At 40.8% G+C, this 19,314-nt stretch overlaps 1 protein-coding gene across 6 annotated transcripts in view; it reads right to left on the reverse strand.

The window, feature by feature from the left end:
* Positions 1-19,314, reverse strand: part of LOC122564560 (cadherin-6-like) — a 208,646-nt gene that overhangs the window by 16,045 nt on the left and 173,287 nt on the right. For all 6 annotated transcript variants that reach the window (XM_043719632.1, XM_043719634.1, XM_043719629.1 and 3 more), the window contains exons 9-11: positions 18,779-18,906; positions 8,515-8,632; positions 1,267-1,518 (exon numbers count right to left, since the gene is read on the reverse strand). In XM_043719632.1, coding sequence (XP_043575567.1) covers positions 1,267-1,518; positions 8,515-8,632; positions 18,779-18,906 — 498 coding nt within the window. The remainder of the gene's footprint in view (positions 1-1,266; positions 1,519-8,514; positions 8,633-18,778; positions 18,907-19,314) is intronic.

Below are 19,314 nucleotides of genomic sequence, written 5' to 3' on the forward strand. Positions count from 1 at the left end.
TCATCACTCAAGTTCCTCATTGCTGGAGCAAACAAAATCAAAAAGTGCTGGAGAAGCTCAGCAAGTCTGGCAGCGCCTGTGGAGAGAGAAACTGAGTTAGCACTTTGCGTTAGTAATACTTTGTCAGCCTGCTTTTTCTTGGTTTTCTCTCCACAAATGCTGCCTGACGTACTGAGCTTCTCCGGCACTTTGTTTCTTTCTTTTGTGTCAGTTCTTCATTTTATTCCTGAAGCTATTCTTTAAAATAATTGCATTTGTTTGAAATGAAATGCAATAACAAGAGAGATATTAAACTTTTACAAAAAGCACACTTAAAATGTCTCCCACAAGGGGATATATCTTTCAGTATCGACCCTGTCATTCAGTGTTTCTGCCAAAAATCACAGAATCGTTGCAGTATTGTGGTAGGAGGCCCTTCAGCCCATTGTACCTGCACTGGTTCTATCCCTTGTACTAATCTGCTGTTTTTTTCCCATATCCATGCTCACCATTTTTACCCAAATAACCACCCTCTCGAATACCTCAAATGAACCTGCCTCTGCCACATTTCCAGGCAGTACATTCCAGACCCTAACTACTGCCTGCTTGATAATTTTTTATCTTCCATCATTCTTGCTTCATTTGCACAATCACTTTAAAATTATGGCCCTCTCATTCTTTTCTTCTTTTAGGAGGGGGAACAGTTTCTGCCCATCTACTCAGTCCAGCTCTTTCATGATTTTGAAAACCTCAGTAAAATTTTCTCTCAACCTTCAGGGACATGATAGTCAAGAGTTTATCCTTCAGCCTTAAAAATATTTAATGATGCACTGCTCACTGCTCCAAAGACTCAAATCCCTCTGATACAAAGAAATTCCTCATCTCCATCTCAAAGGAAGAGCCTTTATTTTTAAAATGTGTCCATTGTTCTACTCTCTCCCACAAGGGGATATACCTTCAATCAGTCCTCATCACTCAAGTTCCTCATTGCTGGAGCAAACAAAATCAAAAAGTGCTGGAGAAGCTCAGCAAGTCTGGCAGCGCCTGTAGAGAGAGAAACTGAGTTAGCACTTTGCGTTAGTAACACTTTGTCAGCCTGCTTTTTCTTGGTTTTCTCTCCACAAATGCTGCCTGACGTACTGAGCTTCTCCGGCACTTTGTTTCTTTCTTTTGTGTCAGTTCTACATTTTATTCCTGAAGCTATTCTTTAAAATAATTGCATTTGTTTGAAATGAAATGCAATAACAAGAGAGATATTAATTAAACTTTTACAAAAAGCACACTTACCGAGCAGAATAATGATACAGAGCAGAATGGCTATGAGAGCCCCAGTGCTGAGACCAGGAGGGAGGATTATTGCTTCTGTATTACAGGATTGCATAGTCCCGTCACTGTCACAGGCACACACTCTAATCAGTAAGGTATTCGTGCTGCTTTGTATGGGATACTCCTTGTCAGCAATCAGGACAGGCAAAAGGTAGGTACTTGTGTCTTGACGACGAAATCCACCTCTCCTGGTTAGAATTCCTGCTGTGTTATCTGAAAGGAACATTCCACATGAAAGAGTTAAAGCATTCACTTTGTACAGGTCCCCTTCACTCCTTTCACAAGTGGAAATTTCACATGTCTTGTTTGATTGATACATTTGGATCATGCCTTAAAAATCTGTCATCTTCCTATCTGCTGTGCTTCATGCATTCATTTTATATGGTAACTTTATCATTTTAACCTACTTTTCTACTTCTGTGCAAATTGCATTTTATGTGACTAATAAAGATTACTAATCATTGTTGCATTAGTTTGCAGTCAGTCATGTTATTTAGATTGGAAACATTGTGCATTATTAAAGAATATTGACAAAGTTCAAATCTAAAAACAAATCGAATATTGTTGCTTTACAATGTACACAGCCAAATACCTTTTAGTATTCTTTGTTTCAATAGATTGGGCTCCTGTTTAAATGAATAGAATTGATCATTATATGACCATCATACATTGTAACTTTAGTTACATGTGATGACTTTCCTTTCCAAAAAAACTGGAAAGGCTCAGTTATCCAAGGTTGAAGATTCAAGGATATGCAATCGGGGAAATGGTCACACTCTCTCAGATCATAGTGGTCCTACATCCTGGGAAAGGAGCATTGGTCCCATGACTGCATGTTCCTATAGAATGAGATGTTTGTGCTGGCGGCATTTCTCAAAGATCAAATGACTTGGATTTTCCCATAAGTGAGATGGTCAGTTATTCCTTTAGATGAGATGGTCCTATTGGCGAGGTGGTCAGGTTTTCCACAGATAAGATAGTAGGGTGTTCCTGTAGGTTCGCAGGTTGGGTGTCTTTATAGGTGAGATTTTTCGTAAAATGGTCAGGGTGTTTATATATGTGAAGTGGTTGGGTGCATCTATAGGTGAGACGGTCAAGCTTTCCTGTAGGGAGATAGTGAGGTGTTCCTGTAGGTAAGATTCCAAGGTGATTCTATAGATATGATGTTTAGGTATTCCTATTGATGAGATGTTCAGGCATTCCTATGAGTGAGATGGTCGGGTTTTGTATGGGTGAGATGGTCAGGTATTCCTGTCGATGAGATGGCTAGGTAGTCCTACAAGTGAGATACTGATATATTCCTGAAGGTGAGATGATTGGATGTTTTTGTTCAGTGAGATGGTATGTTTCTGTGGAGAGAAATGGTGTGGTGTATAAAGTGGGATGGCGTGGATGGTAAATTTTCAAAGAAAGTGAGATGGCCTTAGTGGGTCTGCTGGAGAATGGAATCTCTATAGTCTGGACTTAGGAGGATCAGCCACAGAAATTTTATGTATCCTCTGTCAAAAATAAGAGTGATTAGTGGGACTAAGTGAAAAAAATGGAACGAGGAGTATTACTGTCTTGGCATTGCAGTGCTGTGAGAACAGGAAAACTTATTGTGAGACTCACTGCTTTGGCAGGTTTGTGTAATTCAGAAGGCTTAAGTTTAAAATTGTACTGTAGATAAACTTTATACTAGAAAGTCTTAATGTATTTTTATTAGGATGCTATTTAAGACAGTGCAAAGGTTGGTAGCGCTTTAACCATATGGCTAATGGGGAAGAAACTTATGAAGTTCTAAGTGGGAAATTTTCATATTTGTGTTCCATTGCTATCTAGGGATAGCAGTAAAAAGAAACTGAGACTACAAGACTGTTTGAAATTCCTTGAAGTTACCCAAGGCCTCTTGTCAAAATTGTAAAAGGGACAATTAGATAGTTGTGGGGAAGCCATGAGCATGCTTCCCATTGGCTAAGACTTGCTAATACTTGTTAGAAATTGTTAGATTGTGTTGATGCAGACGTGTGTATCTGGATAAAATGTTGCAGAGGCTACCTGTAAAAAGGATATAAAAATAGAGACACATCACTGAGCACTTAGCATCTGTCATAGGAATCATGCTGAGGATCATTTATTCAGACAGACAGAGAGAGCAAGAGTGTTGCTGGGTAGTAAGGATTTGTGTAGCACATTGTCAGTCAATGGGTATTTGAGTGGTGTCTTAAGAACGCAATGATGACCAATGTATGTGTCACAGGTTGAAGACTGACATAGGAATCCAGTACAGGAGCGTGGACTAAAATCCAATGGTAAGGCTAAAGTAACTGTCTTAAATGGGATGATTAGTCTTTGTCAGAAAATAGTCTGCATCTGAGAGAGAGAGAGAGAGGACAAAACATTTATCAGCAGGTAGCTGTGTATTGTGCACCTTGGAAAGTTGTTGGTTGAAAAATAGAATCGACCAGAGTTGAAGGCTTAAAGCTGCAAAGGAATTTGTGTGTCATGTTGACTTAGCTAAAATCTCAAAAAGGTATATTGTGAGGGAAGAGATTGAATTTAAGGAACTAAGAGGAAGATCACAGAAGTCCAGGGATCTACATAAAACGATAGTTCGACCAACATGGGTTAGAGTTGTGTCTCCTGCTGTTCACCACCTAGTGAAATGTTATGCATCGGGCTTCATTAACCAACTCAACCTTGTTAGTTTGCATCCTAAATTAGTGATTGCACTTTTTGCCAATATTACTTGTCAAGAATTTTTACCAAGAATGATGTTCACTTTTGATGACTAATATAGAGTCCAATTTCCTGCATAATGTTGACTTGCTAGGTCCTAATGTCTTCGTAGAATTGTTTCACTCTTAATGGCATAATCTGGGTGAGAAATTTCTCCAAGGTCGCTCTGAAAATAAGGTGATACAGCCTCCTAAACTGACTAACGAGTGTATTTGTGTGAGGAAACTGCAAGTTGTCAATACAACAGATCAGAACCCTAAAGTACCTGTGGATATGTTTATTCCTATTGAAATTTTTAAATTCACTGATGGGATGTGGGCATTGCTGACTGGCCCAGTATTAATTGATCATCCCTAGTTGCCCTTTAAGAAGGTGAACTGTACAGTCTATGTGCTGTAGATAGACCCACAAAGCAGTAAATGAGGGAGTTCCAGGATTTTGACCCAGTGATACTGAAGGAACAATGATATATTTCCAAGTCAGGATGGTGAGGGGCTTGGAGGGGAACTTGCACATGATGGTGTTTCTGTGTAATCTCAGTGGAATGTTACGTTCCACCATGAGTTTTTCTTTTAAAAGAGGGCTGTACAGGTAAAAGGTGCTGTGGATGTAAATTTAGTGACTGAGTGGAAGAGATAGCAGGAGGCTGACTACACATCCATTTCTCAGCAGGAAGCCATCTTCTGCAAATATGTATGTGCTTTTCCCTTCTGGTGACACACAAAAAAGGTTTAAAATTATCTACAACCCCTAGATTGTGTGTATTATTGGCCTGAATTATTAGGGTGTGGATTAGTGCACTGTGACAGTCACAGTTTGAAAGGAGATATTAAACATCTCTGCACTTCAAGTGAAAGAGAAAAGGAGTTCCTCACCCTGAGTTCTGTCAGACAGCCACAGATAAAAAATCCAACTGCTCACCTACCAGCAACGACATAACGAGTCCACAATGTGACAATCACAATATTCTAATCTACTCTTCAAGAACTGCTCAGAGGCTGATCTTTTTTTTAACTTCTATCAATTTTTTGGATTCACTCTTTGTTCTCAATGTGTGTTTATACGCTGCGTTATTATTTTTTCTTTCATTTGGTAACTAATAAACTTTTGTTAACTCAAGAAGGCTGAGTAAACGGACTCCTTTTAAAACATGAATTCAATCGGTCTAGGAGAAAGACATCGCAAAGTGAAGGGATGATTGCTTAAATTAACCTTCGTGCACCCAATTGAGAGGAGTGGGGGAGGGGGTGGTTGGTGGGATGGAGGGAGAATAAAGAAGAGGCATCAGTTCATTCCTCCCACCCAGGAGCTGAATGACCGGGGGGTAGCCTGACTATAGCTGTTGGTGCACTGAGGAATCTTGCCTGGGGATTATCCATAATAAAGCACCAAATAAGACATGATGTGTTATACCCCAAGATTGTGTAATTGTTGCAATCTTGGGTTAAGTGTCACATTTATATTGGATGCTCCTCGTGAAATTCTGGAAGCTGGGTGGGTGGTTAATGTGAGAAATCTTCAAAAGGTAGTTGGATAAGCACTTGATGTGTCATAACATGCAAGGTAATGGGCCTAATGCAATGTAATGGGACTAAGTAAGCATATATTCTTTGGCAGGATAGACTGGATGGGTGAAGGGCCTATTTTGTACTGTATCATTCTACGATTCTAGCAGGCAGGATGGATCCAGGCCATTTCATTCTGCTGTCAAACATTGCTGAAACACGCTTGGATGTTGCCAGTTTATTTCCCCAAGTCCCTCTTTCTGGCACACCACTTGCAGCTTGCCGTTTGAATCTGCCATCTGAGTCAAATTGATATTTTCAAAAGGCTGGACTGGGAGGTGCTGTGGTGAAAGTTCACACTGGGCCAGATGTTCCTTTTTATGCAAAAGCTGACATTAGACTGGTCGAGGGAATTAATGAAAGGCACAATTGGAAGATTCTTAAATGGCTAAAATTAATTATGCCAAGGCTAAGAATAAACTGCTTCATTTCCACATGTATCATGTTTCATGTAATACATATTCAAGATAATAAAAAGTGTAATATTTCACTCTGAGGTATAAACATATCTTCTTCTGAGCCACATGATCAATTGACTTACTGTCTTTATGACACAATGTTCTAAATTAAGCTCCCTGACATTATCTATAGCAGAAAAAAAAGGATCTTTTATGTACAAGTCGCTAGTAAACTGAGTAAAAACAAAATGTATATTCCTGTGTTTTGTAACTGTAATGCTGTTCCTAGATTAAAATGGAGGTAACAGTAGTTCCAGAATTTATTGGATTTAAAGTTTTAATGCCATAATTAATGACACCAGTTGGAATCCCTACAATCACATTTCTGAGTTGTAACACATGAGCTTACAATGGATAAGGAGCAGGAGTGGACCGTTCAGCCCCTCAAGCATTCTCTACTACTTAGTCATATCGTGGCTGAGCTGATTGCTTCATATTTCTGCCTACCCTGATCACCTTTCACAGTGTTGCTTATCAAAAGTCTGAAAAATATTGATGGTAGCCACGTTGCGGAACTGCTGGTGTTGGAACTGGGTTGGACAAGGTACAAAACCACACAGCAGCAGGTGAAAGTCCAACAGGTTTATTTAAAAGCTTTCAGAGTGCTGCTCCTCATGAAGGGGCAGCGCTCTGAAATCTAGTGATTTCAAATAGACCTGTTGGACTATAACCTGGTGTTGTGTGATTTTTGATCTTAAAAATATTCAAATACTCTGCTGCCATTGATGTTCTGAGGAAGGATCGCTGGACTTGAAACACAGATGCTGCCAGACCCTGCTGAGTTTCTCCAGCAATTTCCGTTTTTGTTTCAGATTTCCAGTACTGCAGTTCTTTATTTTAATTTGCGCTGACACCCAATTGCATTCGTCTTACTGACCAACTATAAGGCAAAACTTAATCTGGAAGGAAAATCAACACTTATCTCAACAAAGGAAAAATACTGGAGGCTGGCAAACTGCAATATGAGAAATGAGTGCTGGCACAGATTTAAAACCAAACAGACCTGTATCTTCAAGAGCAGTTACATGCCATCATAATATGTGATACGTCAGTCTGAACAGACTCCCCTCAGCTTCAGTCATGCCCTCTATATAATGAGGTCAATGTAGTATCTTCAGTAAGTCAGTTTTGTGTCCATAAATAGTAGCATCCATAAGGACAGTAGTTATGCTATGTTCTGATTATATAATTAGGGTTTGAAATAAACTTCTAGATATCTGTCTCAATAGCAATCTGATTCTCTGAATTGTTTGCTACATTGGCTCACATATAAAAATGACAAATCACATCAACAAACCCTCAGTTATCCAAGCAGATGTACATTAACTGTTGGAGCCTGGTCTGCTAAGTATTTCCAGCAGTACTCCAGTGCATCTCCTCCACTTCCCGCACCTCCATCCTTGAAGACCACCCTTCTAATTGCAACAAGGATAGAACCCCCTGGTCCTTACCTTCCACCCCACCAACCTCTGCATACAACGCATCATCCTCCGACATTTCTGCCACCTACAATCAGACCCCACCACCAGAGATATATTTCCCTCCCCACCCCATCCGTATTCTGCAGAGACCATTCCCTCCGTGACTGCCTTGTTAGGTACACGCTCCCCCCCACCAACCCACCCTTCACTCCCAGCACTTTCCCTTGTCACCGCATAAGGTGTAAAACCCATACCCACACCTCCCCCCTCAGTCCAAAGCTCCAGAGAATCCTTCCACATCCAGCAGAGATTTTCCTGCACATCCAAACACCTCATCTACTATATCCATTGTTTTCGATGTGGTCTCCTCTACATTAGGGAGACAGGACACCAACTTGTAGAAGGTTTCAGAGAACATCTCTGGGACAAACACACCATTCAACTCCACCACCCTGTGGCTGACCACTTCAACTCCCCCTCCCACTCTGCCAACGACATGCAAGTCCTGGGCCTCTTCCACTGCCAAATTCTAGCCACCCAATTCCCAGAGGAAGAATGCTTCATCCTCCACTGTTGGACCCTCCAACCACCAGCATCAATGTTCATTTCACCAGATTCCTCATTTCCCCTCCCTCCCAACTTATCCCAGATCCAATCCTCCAACTTGGCACTGCCCTCTTGAACTGTCCTACCTGTCCATTTTCCTTCCCACCTATCCACTCCACCCTCCACTCTGGCCTATCACAATCACTCCTCCACCTTCATCTACCTATCGCATTTCCAGCTACCGTCCCCCCAGCCCCTGCCATTTATCTCTCAGCCCCCTTGGGCCTCCCCCACATTCCTGATGAAGAGCTTATGCTCGAAATGTTGATTTTCCTGCTTCTCCGATGCTGCCTGACCTTCTGTGCTTTTCCAGCACCACACTCTTGACTCTGATCTCCAGCATGTGCAATCCTCACTTTCTCTGAAGTATTTCTAGCACCTTCTGCCTCTATAACACTTCACTGTGTCGCCCCCATACTTGGTCCTGGGTTAAATCCCTACCTTCATTATCCAGAACTGTAAAATTAGGATTGTTGGCAGATTCTGGGGTCAAACTGAAGAAAAACCTGGATCCACTTGGTGGTGAGTCCTTATCCACAGCTCCGACAGTTTGTATAAGCTGCATGTTAGAGTAACATAAAGATCAGTTCTAAACAGCTATCTATAATAGCTGAACATGCATAGATACAGCTGTATATAAACAAAACATGGAGCAAAACCTGAGTGGTCATATGGTTTAGAGCTACATACCATTTACACCACAGTTTTAAATACTATATTCCACAGAATATATAACTTGTATTTATATAGCACCTTTCATATAATTTGACTTCAAGCAGGGATTTGGTTAAAGAGATAGGTTTTGAGGAAGGTCTTGAAGGAGAAGGATTCAGGGAGGGAATGGTAAGGCTTAGGGTCCAGGGAGATGATGGCATGGCTAAACACCCACACATCCCATGAATGACTAAAACAAAATGTGACAATGACTTCACTTCTCACACAAAAGAGACCTCCTGAAGGTTGATGAAAGGCTTATGCCCGAAACGTTGACTCTCCTGCTCCTTGGATGCTGCCTGACCTGCTGTGCTTTTCCAGTGTCACCAATAATTCTGATCAGGAATGAACCAGAGGCCAAAATAGAAGAAGCATCAAAATTGGCGAGTGTTTGCAAGGCTGGAGGAGGTTACGGATGTAGGAAGCCATGTAAGAATTTGAAAACAAAGGCATGCAAATTTCAATATTGAGATATTATTTTAACTGGAGCCAATGTTGATTTAGTCAGGTGGATTGCTAATAGTGTTATTTTAAATGATCAAAAGTGACATGGTCAGACACATGTTAAGTACACCTCTGCTGATATAACCACCTGTAAATGTTAGACTCATGTACAGTGTATCTTGTTCATCAGTGTCCAAATGTCAAAGCTTGACGTGTATGTCTCTGGACTGTTATGCTCCCAGCTGATGGGAACACTGGACATCAGTCCCCACAATGAAAGCTGGCTTGATGGGCCATACATTTAAATGCTGCATTTAGTTAATATGGTGGATTAGTCACAGAAACATATTCACATGAAACTGCAAATATTCTTTAACGACAGAACACACATACATTATAAAAAAAGCAAAAACAAAATCTATATCTCTAAGATAGATAGATCTTAACACAAACAGCAAAACAAAGTTTAAACATGTTCCTAACACAATCTTATTTTAGATACTCAATTCCAGAGAAATCTAACTCCCATCTCAACTCTTCAAGTATTAACTTAGAGTCTTAGAGCCAAATGGTGCAGAAACAGGTCCTTCATGTCTGTGCCCAAATTACCGTCTGAAATGGCCCTAGGAAATCACTCAAGGGACAATTAGCGGTGGATAACAAATATGCTGGCTCAGCCAGTGACACCCACACATCCCATGAATGACTAAAACAAAATGTGACAATGACTTCAACTCTCACACAAAAGAGACCTCTTGAAGGTTGATGAAAGGCTTATGCCCGAAACGTTGACTCTCCTGCTCCTTGGATGCTGCCTGACCTGCTGTGCTTTTCCAGTGTCACACTTCTTGAGTTAGAAAAGAGAAATCAACTGCAAGATGATCAGGTATGATTAAATATTGTCTGAAGAAATATAATGAGGTCTAACTTGAGCATATTACAACTTACACTAAAACAGCATTCCTGTCCAATGAGTGAAATCACAGAATATGTGATCTCAAAAAAAATCATACAAATGCTCTAATTTCATGCAATAAGAGTGGGAGTTCATTGTTAAGACACTGTTAAGAAATCAATGGCCTTGATTTCAAGTTTCAAGTAAATAGAGTTATAGAGTTATACAGCACAGAAACAGGTCCAGGCCGACCAAGTATCCGAATATGAATTGGTCCCATTTGCCTGCGTTTGGCCTGTTCACTCTAATCTTTTCTTACCGAAGTACCTGTCCAGATGACTTTCAGATGTTGTAATTGGCCCCACTCCTACCACTCCCTCTGGCAGTTCATCCCACATATGCATCACCCTCGATGTGAAAACGTTACCACTCAGCTCCATTTTAACTCTCTCTTCTCACCTGTCATGACGGAGTTTGATTCCTAACCATGATAAAGACCAGGATTTTAGCCTTCAATGTCACGATTACTTAAATGGAAGCATTTCGGCAATAATATTTCAGTGCATTACAGAGGCAGTGGTGCACTGCCTGAGAACTAACCCTTGACGTTATATTAAAGCTACACACTCAACTTCATTCTGTGGCTAAAATAGATGTGAAAGGATCCCTGATACTAGCAACATTGGAAATGGTTATTTATCCCCTTGAGCTTGTTCTGCCATTCAGTGGGCTCATGACCTAACTCCCTATAGTCCCACTTAACCAAATCTTGTAATTCCTAGGAACAAAACAATCAAACACAGATTTAACACTAGTGCCAATTGTCATTGCACAAGAGAAATGCAAATTTCTCTCACCCTTTCTGTGCCCTTACTATTCAAAAAATGGGGAGGTCCTCTCTGTGACATGGAGAACATCGATCCCTCAGTCAACACGATCAGAAGATAGATTAGAGTCATAGAGATGTACAGCATGGAAATAGATCCTTTGGTCCAACTCGTCCATGCCAACCACATATCCGAAATTAATCTAGTCCCATTTGCCAGCACTTGCAGGTTTTACTTTTGAGCCCAGCTTTACGTCCATTCCTAATTACCTTTCAGAAGGCAGTGGTGAAAACTACTGATTGACTTGACTAATTTCAGAGGGTAGCTAAGAATCATTCACATTTGTGAGTGTTATGTATAGATGATAGATGTCTTTTCCTCAAAGGCATTAGTGAATAAGACAACATGACAATGTAGTAGTTTTCTGTTACTGCAAATGATTTAAGCTTTTCAATCCAAATTTATACAGTTAATTAAACTTAAATTTCCCAGTCGTCATGGTGGGATTTGAACATGACTGTCTGGATTATAAACCAACGTCTCTCAATTACCAATCCAGTGACATAACCATAATGTCGTTATAACTTCAAATTAAAGCGCTGGAATTCTGCTGCATGCAAATTGGTTTCTTGCTTTGATTAGATTCCCTACAATGTGGAAACAGGCCATTTGGCCCAACACATCCACACTGACCCTCCAAAAAGTAACCCCACCCAGACCCATTTCCCCACATTTATCCCTAACTAATTCATCTAACCTACATATCCCTGAACACGATGGGCAATCTAGCATAGCCAATTCACCTAACCTGCACAGCTTTGGATTGTGGGAGGAAACCCACACAGACACGGGGAGAATGTGCAAACTCCACACAGACAGGCGCCCGAAATTGGAATCAAACCCAGGTCCCTGGTGCTGTGAGGCAGCAGTGCTAACCATTGAACTACCGATTGTCATGAATAATTAAAGGAAGCATTTTGAGGCATCTTCAGGGTTCGATAACGTGTTAAAACTTTATAAATCCAAGTTCTTTTAAATATCTATTATTCTATCCTGGAATCCTGTGCAATAAAGATGGAAATTAATTAAGTTTGTCACTGTACAGCAGCTGTCCTGCTTACTAACTTGATTATTTCAATAATCTTCACACTAATCTAACATCCTCGCACTATTTAAAAACATCAGGCCATCAATTTTACAAGCACATCTAATCTATTCTGCATTGAATCCAGCTCATCCTTCATCTCACCTGTCACTTATTACTGGGATAACTGTCAGTCCCATAATGCCTACAATACAGGAGTTCCTCAAGATAGCATTCTAGAATCTTCAGCCAATAGAAAATTACAGTGCACCCTCACACAATAGAAAATCACGCTATGGAAAGCTGATATAGAAAATTGTGCAGTAGAAGCTCACTGTAGTAAATTGCTATACCTATTCAGTAGAAAGTTTGCATTATCCAACCTGGGTCCGCAATTCCTTAATCGCATTATAGCTGATTCACATTGATGAAACACCCATTATACCAGAAAAAACTGTACCTTCCTTGCATTGGATGAAGCACTCATTCTTCACTAATGGTTCAATTCTTCAGAGAATGAAGCAGTCTGCGCTCTCAAACAGGAAGACTTGAACAGTTCCCAGGCTTGGGTTGATATCTAACAATCATGCCACAAAAGGGCCAACCAAAAACCATCTGCAAACAGCTAAGCAGCTTCTCTTCATCATTCAATGGTGTTGCTATCGTCAACTTTCTCATACTCAGTCTCTCAGACTGTCACCACTGAATAGAAGCACAGCTGGTGTGGCTACAAACACATCCTAATCAGTAAACCAAGTCAGAGGTTGAATGTTCTATAGCAACTGGCTTACCTCTTGACTTTCTAGAACCTCATCATTCCCCAAAAGATGAGGGAGTTTGAAGGAATTCTGTCCAAATTGGCAATGCAGCTACAGCAACATTGAAGACCCTCAACATCATCCAGAACAAAGCAGGAGATACACAAGAACATCAGACCTAGGAGCAGGAGTAGGCCATCTGGTCCTTCAAGCCTGCTCTGCCATTCAATAAGATCATGACTGATCTTTTCATGGCCTCAGCTCCACTTAGCCGTCCTTTACTATTAAATTCCTTTACTATTCAAAACGTTATCTATCTTAGCTTTTAAAACATAGTTGATCCCGAGGGTTGAGCCTGGACTTCATCCACTTTAACTATTCATTGCCCCACTACTGATATTGTACCATCTGTATCATCTACAAAGGAATAAGTTGATTAGGGATAGTCAACACGATTTTGTGAAGGGTAGGTCGTACCTCACAAACCTTATTCAGTTCTTCGAGAAGGTGACCAAACAGGTGGATGAGGGTAAAGTGGTTGATGTGGTGTATATGGATTTCAGTAAGGCATTTGATAAGGTTCCACATGGTAGGTTATTGCACAAAATATGGAGGCATGGGATTGAGGGGGATTTAAAGGTTTGGATCAGAAATTGGCTAGCTGAAAAAAGACAGAGGTTGGTGGTTGTTGGGAAATGTTCATCCTGGAGTTCAGTTACTAGTGGTGTACCACAAGGATCTGGTTTGGGGCCACTGCTGTTTGCCATTTTTATAAATGACCTAGATGATGGCTTAGAAGGATGGGTTAGTAAATTTGCGGATGACAATGAGGTCGGTAGAGTTGTGGATAGTGAAGAAGGATGTTGTAGGTTACAGAGAGACATAGATCAGCTGCAGAGCTGGGCTGAGAGGTGGCAAATGGAGTTTAATGTGCAAAAGTGTGAGGTGATCCACTTTGGAAGGAGTAACAGGAATGCAGAGTACTGGGCTAATGGTAAGATTCTTGGTAGTGTAGATGAGCAGAGACATAGATCCCTGAAAGTTGCCAACCAGGTTGATAGGGTTGTTAAGAAGGTATATGGTGTATTAGCTTTTACTGGCAGAGGAATTGAGTTTTGGAACCATGAGGTCATGTTCAGCTGTACAAAACTCTGGTGTGGCCACATTTGGAATATTGCATACAATTCTGGTCACCACATTATAGGAAGGCTGTGGAAGTTTTGGAAAGGGTTCACAGGAGATTTACTAGGGTGTTGCCTGATACGGATGGAAGGTCTTCTGAGGAAAGACTGAGGGACTTGGGGCTGTTTTCGTTAGAGAGAAAAAGGTTGGGAGGTGACTTAGTTGAGCATGTAAGATAATCAGAGGGTTAGATAGGGTGGACAGTGAGAGCCTTTTTCCGCAGATGACAATGGATAGCACAAGGGGACATAGCTTTAAATTGAGGGGTGATAGATATAGGACAGATGTCAGGGGTAGTTTCTTTACTCAGAGAGTAGTAGGGTAATGGAACGCATTGCCTGCAACAGTAGTAGATACACCAAATTTAAGGGCATTTAAATGGTCATTGGAAAGGCATATGGATGAGAATGGACCAGCGTAGGTTAGATGGCCTTCAGATTGGTTCCACAGGTCAGTACAACATCGAAGACTGAAGGGAAGGGTCTGTACTACCTTGTAATGTTCTAAGATCTATGTTTTATGTAGATACACTGGAATAACTCACCAAGCTTTCAACCTTATGATCATCCAACAGAACAAGGCAAGAACTAGATGGAAGCACCACCAGCCTCAATCATCCCATTCAGTACGGTATCCTAATGCTGAAATAACCTGTTCCTTCATTGTCACTGGATCAAACTCTTGAAGTTCTTCTTAACAATAAAGGTGCAGTTTCCCTATGCTCGATGCAGAAAGTGCTCATTACTACTTTCTAACGGGCACAAATCAAGGCTCCTCTGATCAGCAACACCTGGCACATCCAAAAAATGAGTTTTCTTTAATAATGATTGTTGTTTCTGAAGGCTGCAGGACACTTAATACGGAAATAGTTAACTGGGTGCAGGTGAAGTGCCTCCCCTGAGATACAACTTAAGGGAGACCACAAATATCCAGGTCACTTTTCAGGAGGTTAAAACATGTAATTACATGTAAAATTACAGACACTGACCAACACTGAAATGTAGATGTATCCTTATTATAATGGGTCTCATTCTGAACTCAAATAAAACTACTTGCAACAAATTTACTTACAAGTAGGTTAATTTTAAATAAACATTTTTTTCTTCTATATTTTTGTTTTTCAATTACAATGTAAGGTTCCCTTCAGTTCCTTTCAGCTCTTCTTTCTTCAGTTAAAGGACAAGAATTTTTTATTTTAGCATGGTCCAAATTGTTGGCTCTCTGGATTAGTCACCCAAGATGGGTAATCAGGGTATTTTCAATACTGTAAGGATAATGTCATGTCCCTTAAAGGTGTACTTACTGTGAGACACAATACAATGTCCCCACTTTTCCAATAAAATAATCCCAAACAGATATACATGGTTGGATACAGATGTATGTTATCAATTTAATAATTAAACAAACATAATACAGAGTTTGTAAGATTAAAACTTCAATCTTCAGTGCAAACTTTGGAGGCTTCATAACTTTAGTGACTTTATGCCTATCTGGAGAGGCATGCATTTTTCTCTAACATACCTGTTTGACACCTCAGTTGTCTTGTTGCTGATTACTGTCACTTAACATCTCTGCACAACCATTAGATTAGATTAGATTACATTACTTACAGTGTGGAAACAGGCCCTTAGGCCCAAGAAATCCACACCGACCCTCCGAAGAGCAACCCACCCAGGCCCATTGCCCCACATTTACCCCTTCACCTAACACTATGGGGCAATATTAGCATGACCAATACACCTAACCTGCACATTTTTGGACTGTGGGAGGAAACCGGAGCACCCGGAGGAAACATACACAGACACAGGGAGAATGTGCAAACTCCACACAGACAGTCGCCTGAGGCAGGAATTGAACCCGGATCTCTGACACCGTGAAGCAGCAGTGCTAACCACTGTGTCACCGTGCCACCCATTATTGTCAGAAAGTTCTGCCTCACTGTCTACGTGTATGCTTAGTGTGTGTAGTTGGTCTGAGCTGGCTTCTGTTCCTTTGCAATGTAGTAGAATGATGATTTGTGGCTTTTTATGATCTGAACAGATTGCAATTTCTAAAACCTTTTGCTGGTATCTGAGCATTTATATTTGCATTGGTGTTACTAATTCACAGTCTCTGTCCAGAGCAGGTTTGGGAGTTTTTTACCTTCTGGTTTATTGTGTATCGTTTCATTTGCTCCTGTTCTTGCAATGCAGCTTTTTAATGTTTTGCTTTGTCTTAATTGAGGCAAACATAAACATTTATTTTATTTAGAAAGAACTAATAGTCTAACCAAAAATAAATCAGCTCTGTTTTCTTGGCAATTAATGCCCTGTTTGCAGACTAATTAATGTCCTCGGAAACAGATGCAGTTAAGAGGTAAAATTCTCTTCTGTCCAAAGCTAATCTATGTTCGTCATCAACTTGATTTCCCAATAACCACCACCGAAATGATAGAATCTTTTATAGATAGCTATAGTTCATGGTATGAACTTTCCTCCAGCAGGGCATTTTGCTTGCTGTGGCAATGTTTATGCAATCACCCGTAACATACAATATTGGGTGTAGATATTGTGGTATTAAAGGATGTTATAAACATTTGTTACAACTAACTATTATTTATAAGCATTACATTCCACGGGCACACAAGTATCTTGGGCTAATATTAAGCTTCTAGTTACACATAGGATCTTGCTTACACCAAAGTGTCATGCTGCAAATGCACTGAGGTAGGATGGACTATGAGACATTTATACCTCCTGTTTATTTACTATGATATAATGATGATGATATGAACAGCTCTCTTAAAGGTACATTGACATACTAATCACGAGACACAAAGACCTTGTGGAACTCCAAATGCACTGACCCTGTGGGCTAATTGAACTTCTAAAGGGTAATTCTCCAGACCTCTGGAACCCTCTGAAAAAGGGTGTTTTGAGTCAAAGAATTCAGATAATTCTTATGTACTTGAATAGTTACTCAGGAAATGTTTCATGAAAAAAGTCCACATCCAATCCTGGATGACTACATACCTTCAACTTTCCAACCCTGTCTATACTTCCCTCCAACCCTTCCAGCTACCCCCTTGAGGCCCAAATCCACTCAATCCCTTGATCATAACCTCTGAGCCATCTCTTCTCCAACCTTACCTGAATGGCCACTATCACTTGAAACTCTCCCTCCCCCAATGCTTATAATACCCTCCCTACTCCCCAGTAGTCTAACTCCTTCCCACCTGAACTGGACTAGCCCCTACTACCAGAGTCTACTACTCCTGATCTGACAATCTAACCCATCACCTGACACTCCAACAGGATTTAACCAGCCCCCAACCTGACAACATTCCCTCCACCTGACTACATCACCCTAACCTGTTAGCTACTTGCCCACCTCTCACCCAATCCACTTACAAAGCTGCACACTGGGGAGGCCATGGACTGTTAATCCAGAGGCCCAGGTAATGTTGAGGAGACCAGGGTTCAAATCCCATCATGGCAGATGGTGGAATTTGAAAATGATGATAAAGGAAAAACTGGAACTGAGAGTCTAATAGTGGCCGGAAAACCCATCTGGTTCATTATTAGGGAAGGATCCTTACCGGGTCTGACCTACATGTGACTCCAGACCCACAGCAATGTGGTTGACTCTGAACTATCCCCGGGCAATAAATGCTGGCTTAGCCAATGATGCCCTCATCCCATGAATGAAAAAAAGACTCACCCCTTCACTAAATACTTTGTGACCCTTAAACTATTACATATCAGAATATAGTGACTACTGCAATAAAAAGGGACTTGGCTTCTGTGCAGATTCTCATTAAGGTTTTCTACAGTGAGGGAGGTTCTGTATGAGTCCTGATTGGACAGAAAAATATTTCATATAATTCAGTGAATGTGGGCATCACTGGTGAGCCCTGACTCTCCTGGTCCTCAGAAGCTGCCTGACCTGCTGTGCTTTTTCCAGTGCCACATTTTATCAGCATTTTACTGCACATCTCTAATTGTCCAGAAGACAGATAAGAGTCAAACACATCACTGTGGGTCTGGAGTCACATGTAGGCCAGATCAGGTAAGGACAGCACTTTCCTTCCTGAAAGGATATTAATGAACCAGATGGGTTTTACATCTGACAACAGGTAACAGTTTTAGGGTCGCCATTACAGTTCTTAATTTCTTTTCATATCCAGAAGCTCTTACACACAACTGAACAATGTTTTTTCCATCACCAAATCACCTGTGGGTTTTTTTTTAATCATCTATTCACCGCCACCAGTAAATCTCCCGCATTGGCCAGGTGATTAATTTCCATGCAAAACCCATTAAGGTCCAGGTAGACCATCAAAGGTGAGGGAGAGGGGGCCAAATGAAAATGGAGTTGGAAGGAAGCCATTAGACTTTGATTCCATATTTTATTGACTTCCAACTTCATCATTTGTCATCTCAGCGTTCCTAGAATTTACAGGAGCTGTTGATTAAAAAAACTAATGATAATACCCGGAGGCCATTGTTTCCCCTAACATGGGCCAGTTTCCTGTCCTGTTAGCATAGGGAGAAAAAGGAGTTCTGATGCTAATTGGAAGATTGGTCTCATGATATTGCCAAAGTGGCAAGGTGGAGTAGGGCACAGATAGCTCTTTAGCCTTAAGAGAAAAGAATATGAAATAATGAGCACAGATTGCAAGGTGTGATTGAACAGCCCTCTCTCTTGGCACTGTGGGGGTGAGCTGGGAAAAGCCAGCCTGGTGGCAATGACAGGGCAATAAAGCTACTTCTCAATTCTAAATTCTCAATTCTACTCCTCTTCAACTCTGAAAACAACTTACCTGGCCAGCTTTTGCATTCTCACAGACAAAAGTCTCATAAACCACGGGAAACTCTGGAGCATTATCATTGATGTCTAAAACCTTGATAAGTACTGGCACTCGGCTAGTTTGCCTTGAATTTTCCAAAACTGCAAAAAAGCACAAAGAAACATAATTCAAAATGGCTTACACGGATTCTACTGAAGGATTCAAGAATATTTAATCTGACAATAATTCTGATATGAGACCAAATCTACTTAAAAGGAGGAATCCTAGAAAATTAACTATTCAAATTCAAGTATATAACTCTGTCGCCGTGAAACAGGAGGAGGCTATTCAGCCCCTCAAGCCTGTTGTACCAATAAATGAGATGTGGCTGATCTATACTCTACCTCCACTCACCTGACATGGGTCCAAATCCCCTAACAACCCCTGCCTCACAAGAATCTATCAATCCCACATTTATCCGACTCAATAAAAACATGAATCTTTGTGTTCTCTGTTACATGTGCTAACATACATTGATCAGCATTTGTTGCCTATTCCTAATTGTTCTT

The sequence above is a fragment of the Chiloscyllium plagiosum genome, chromosome 29 (assembly GCF_004010195.1).
Source record: "Chiloscyllium plagiosum isolate BGI_BamShark_2017 chromosome 29, ASM401019v2, whole genome shotgun sequence".
In the NCBI taxonomy this organism is placed as follows: domain Eukaryota; kingdom Metazoa; phylum Chordata; class Chondrichthyes; order Orectolobiformes; family Hemiscylliidae; genus Chiloscyllium; species Chiloscyllium plagiosum.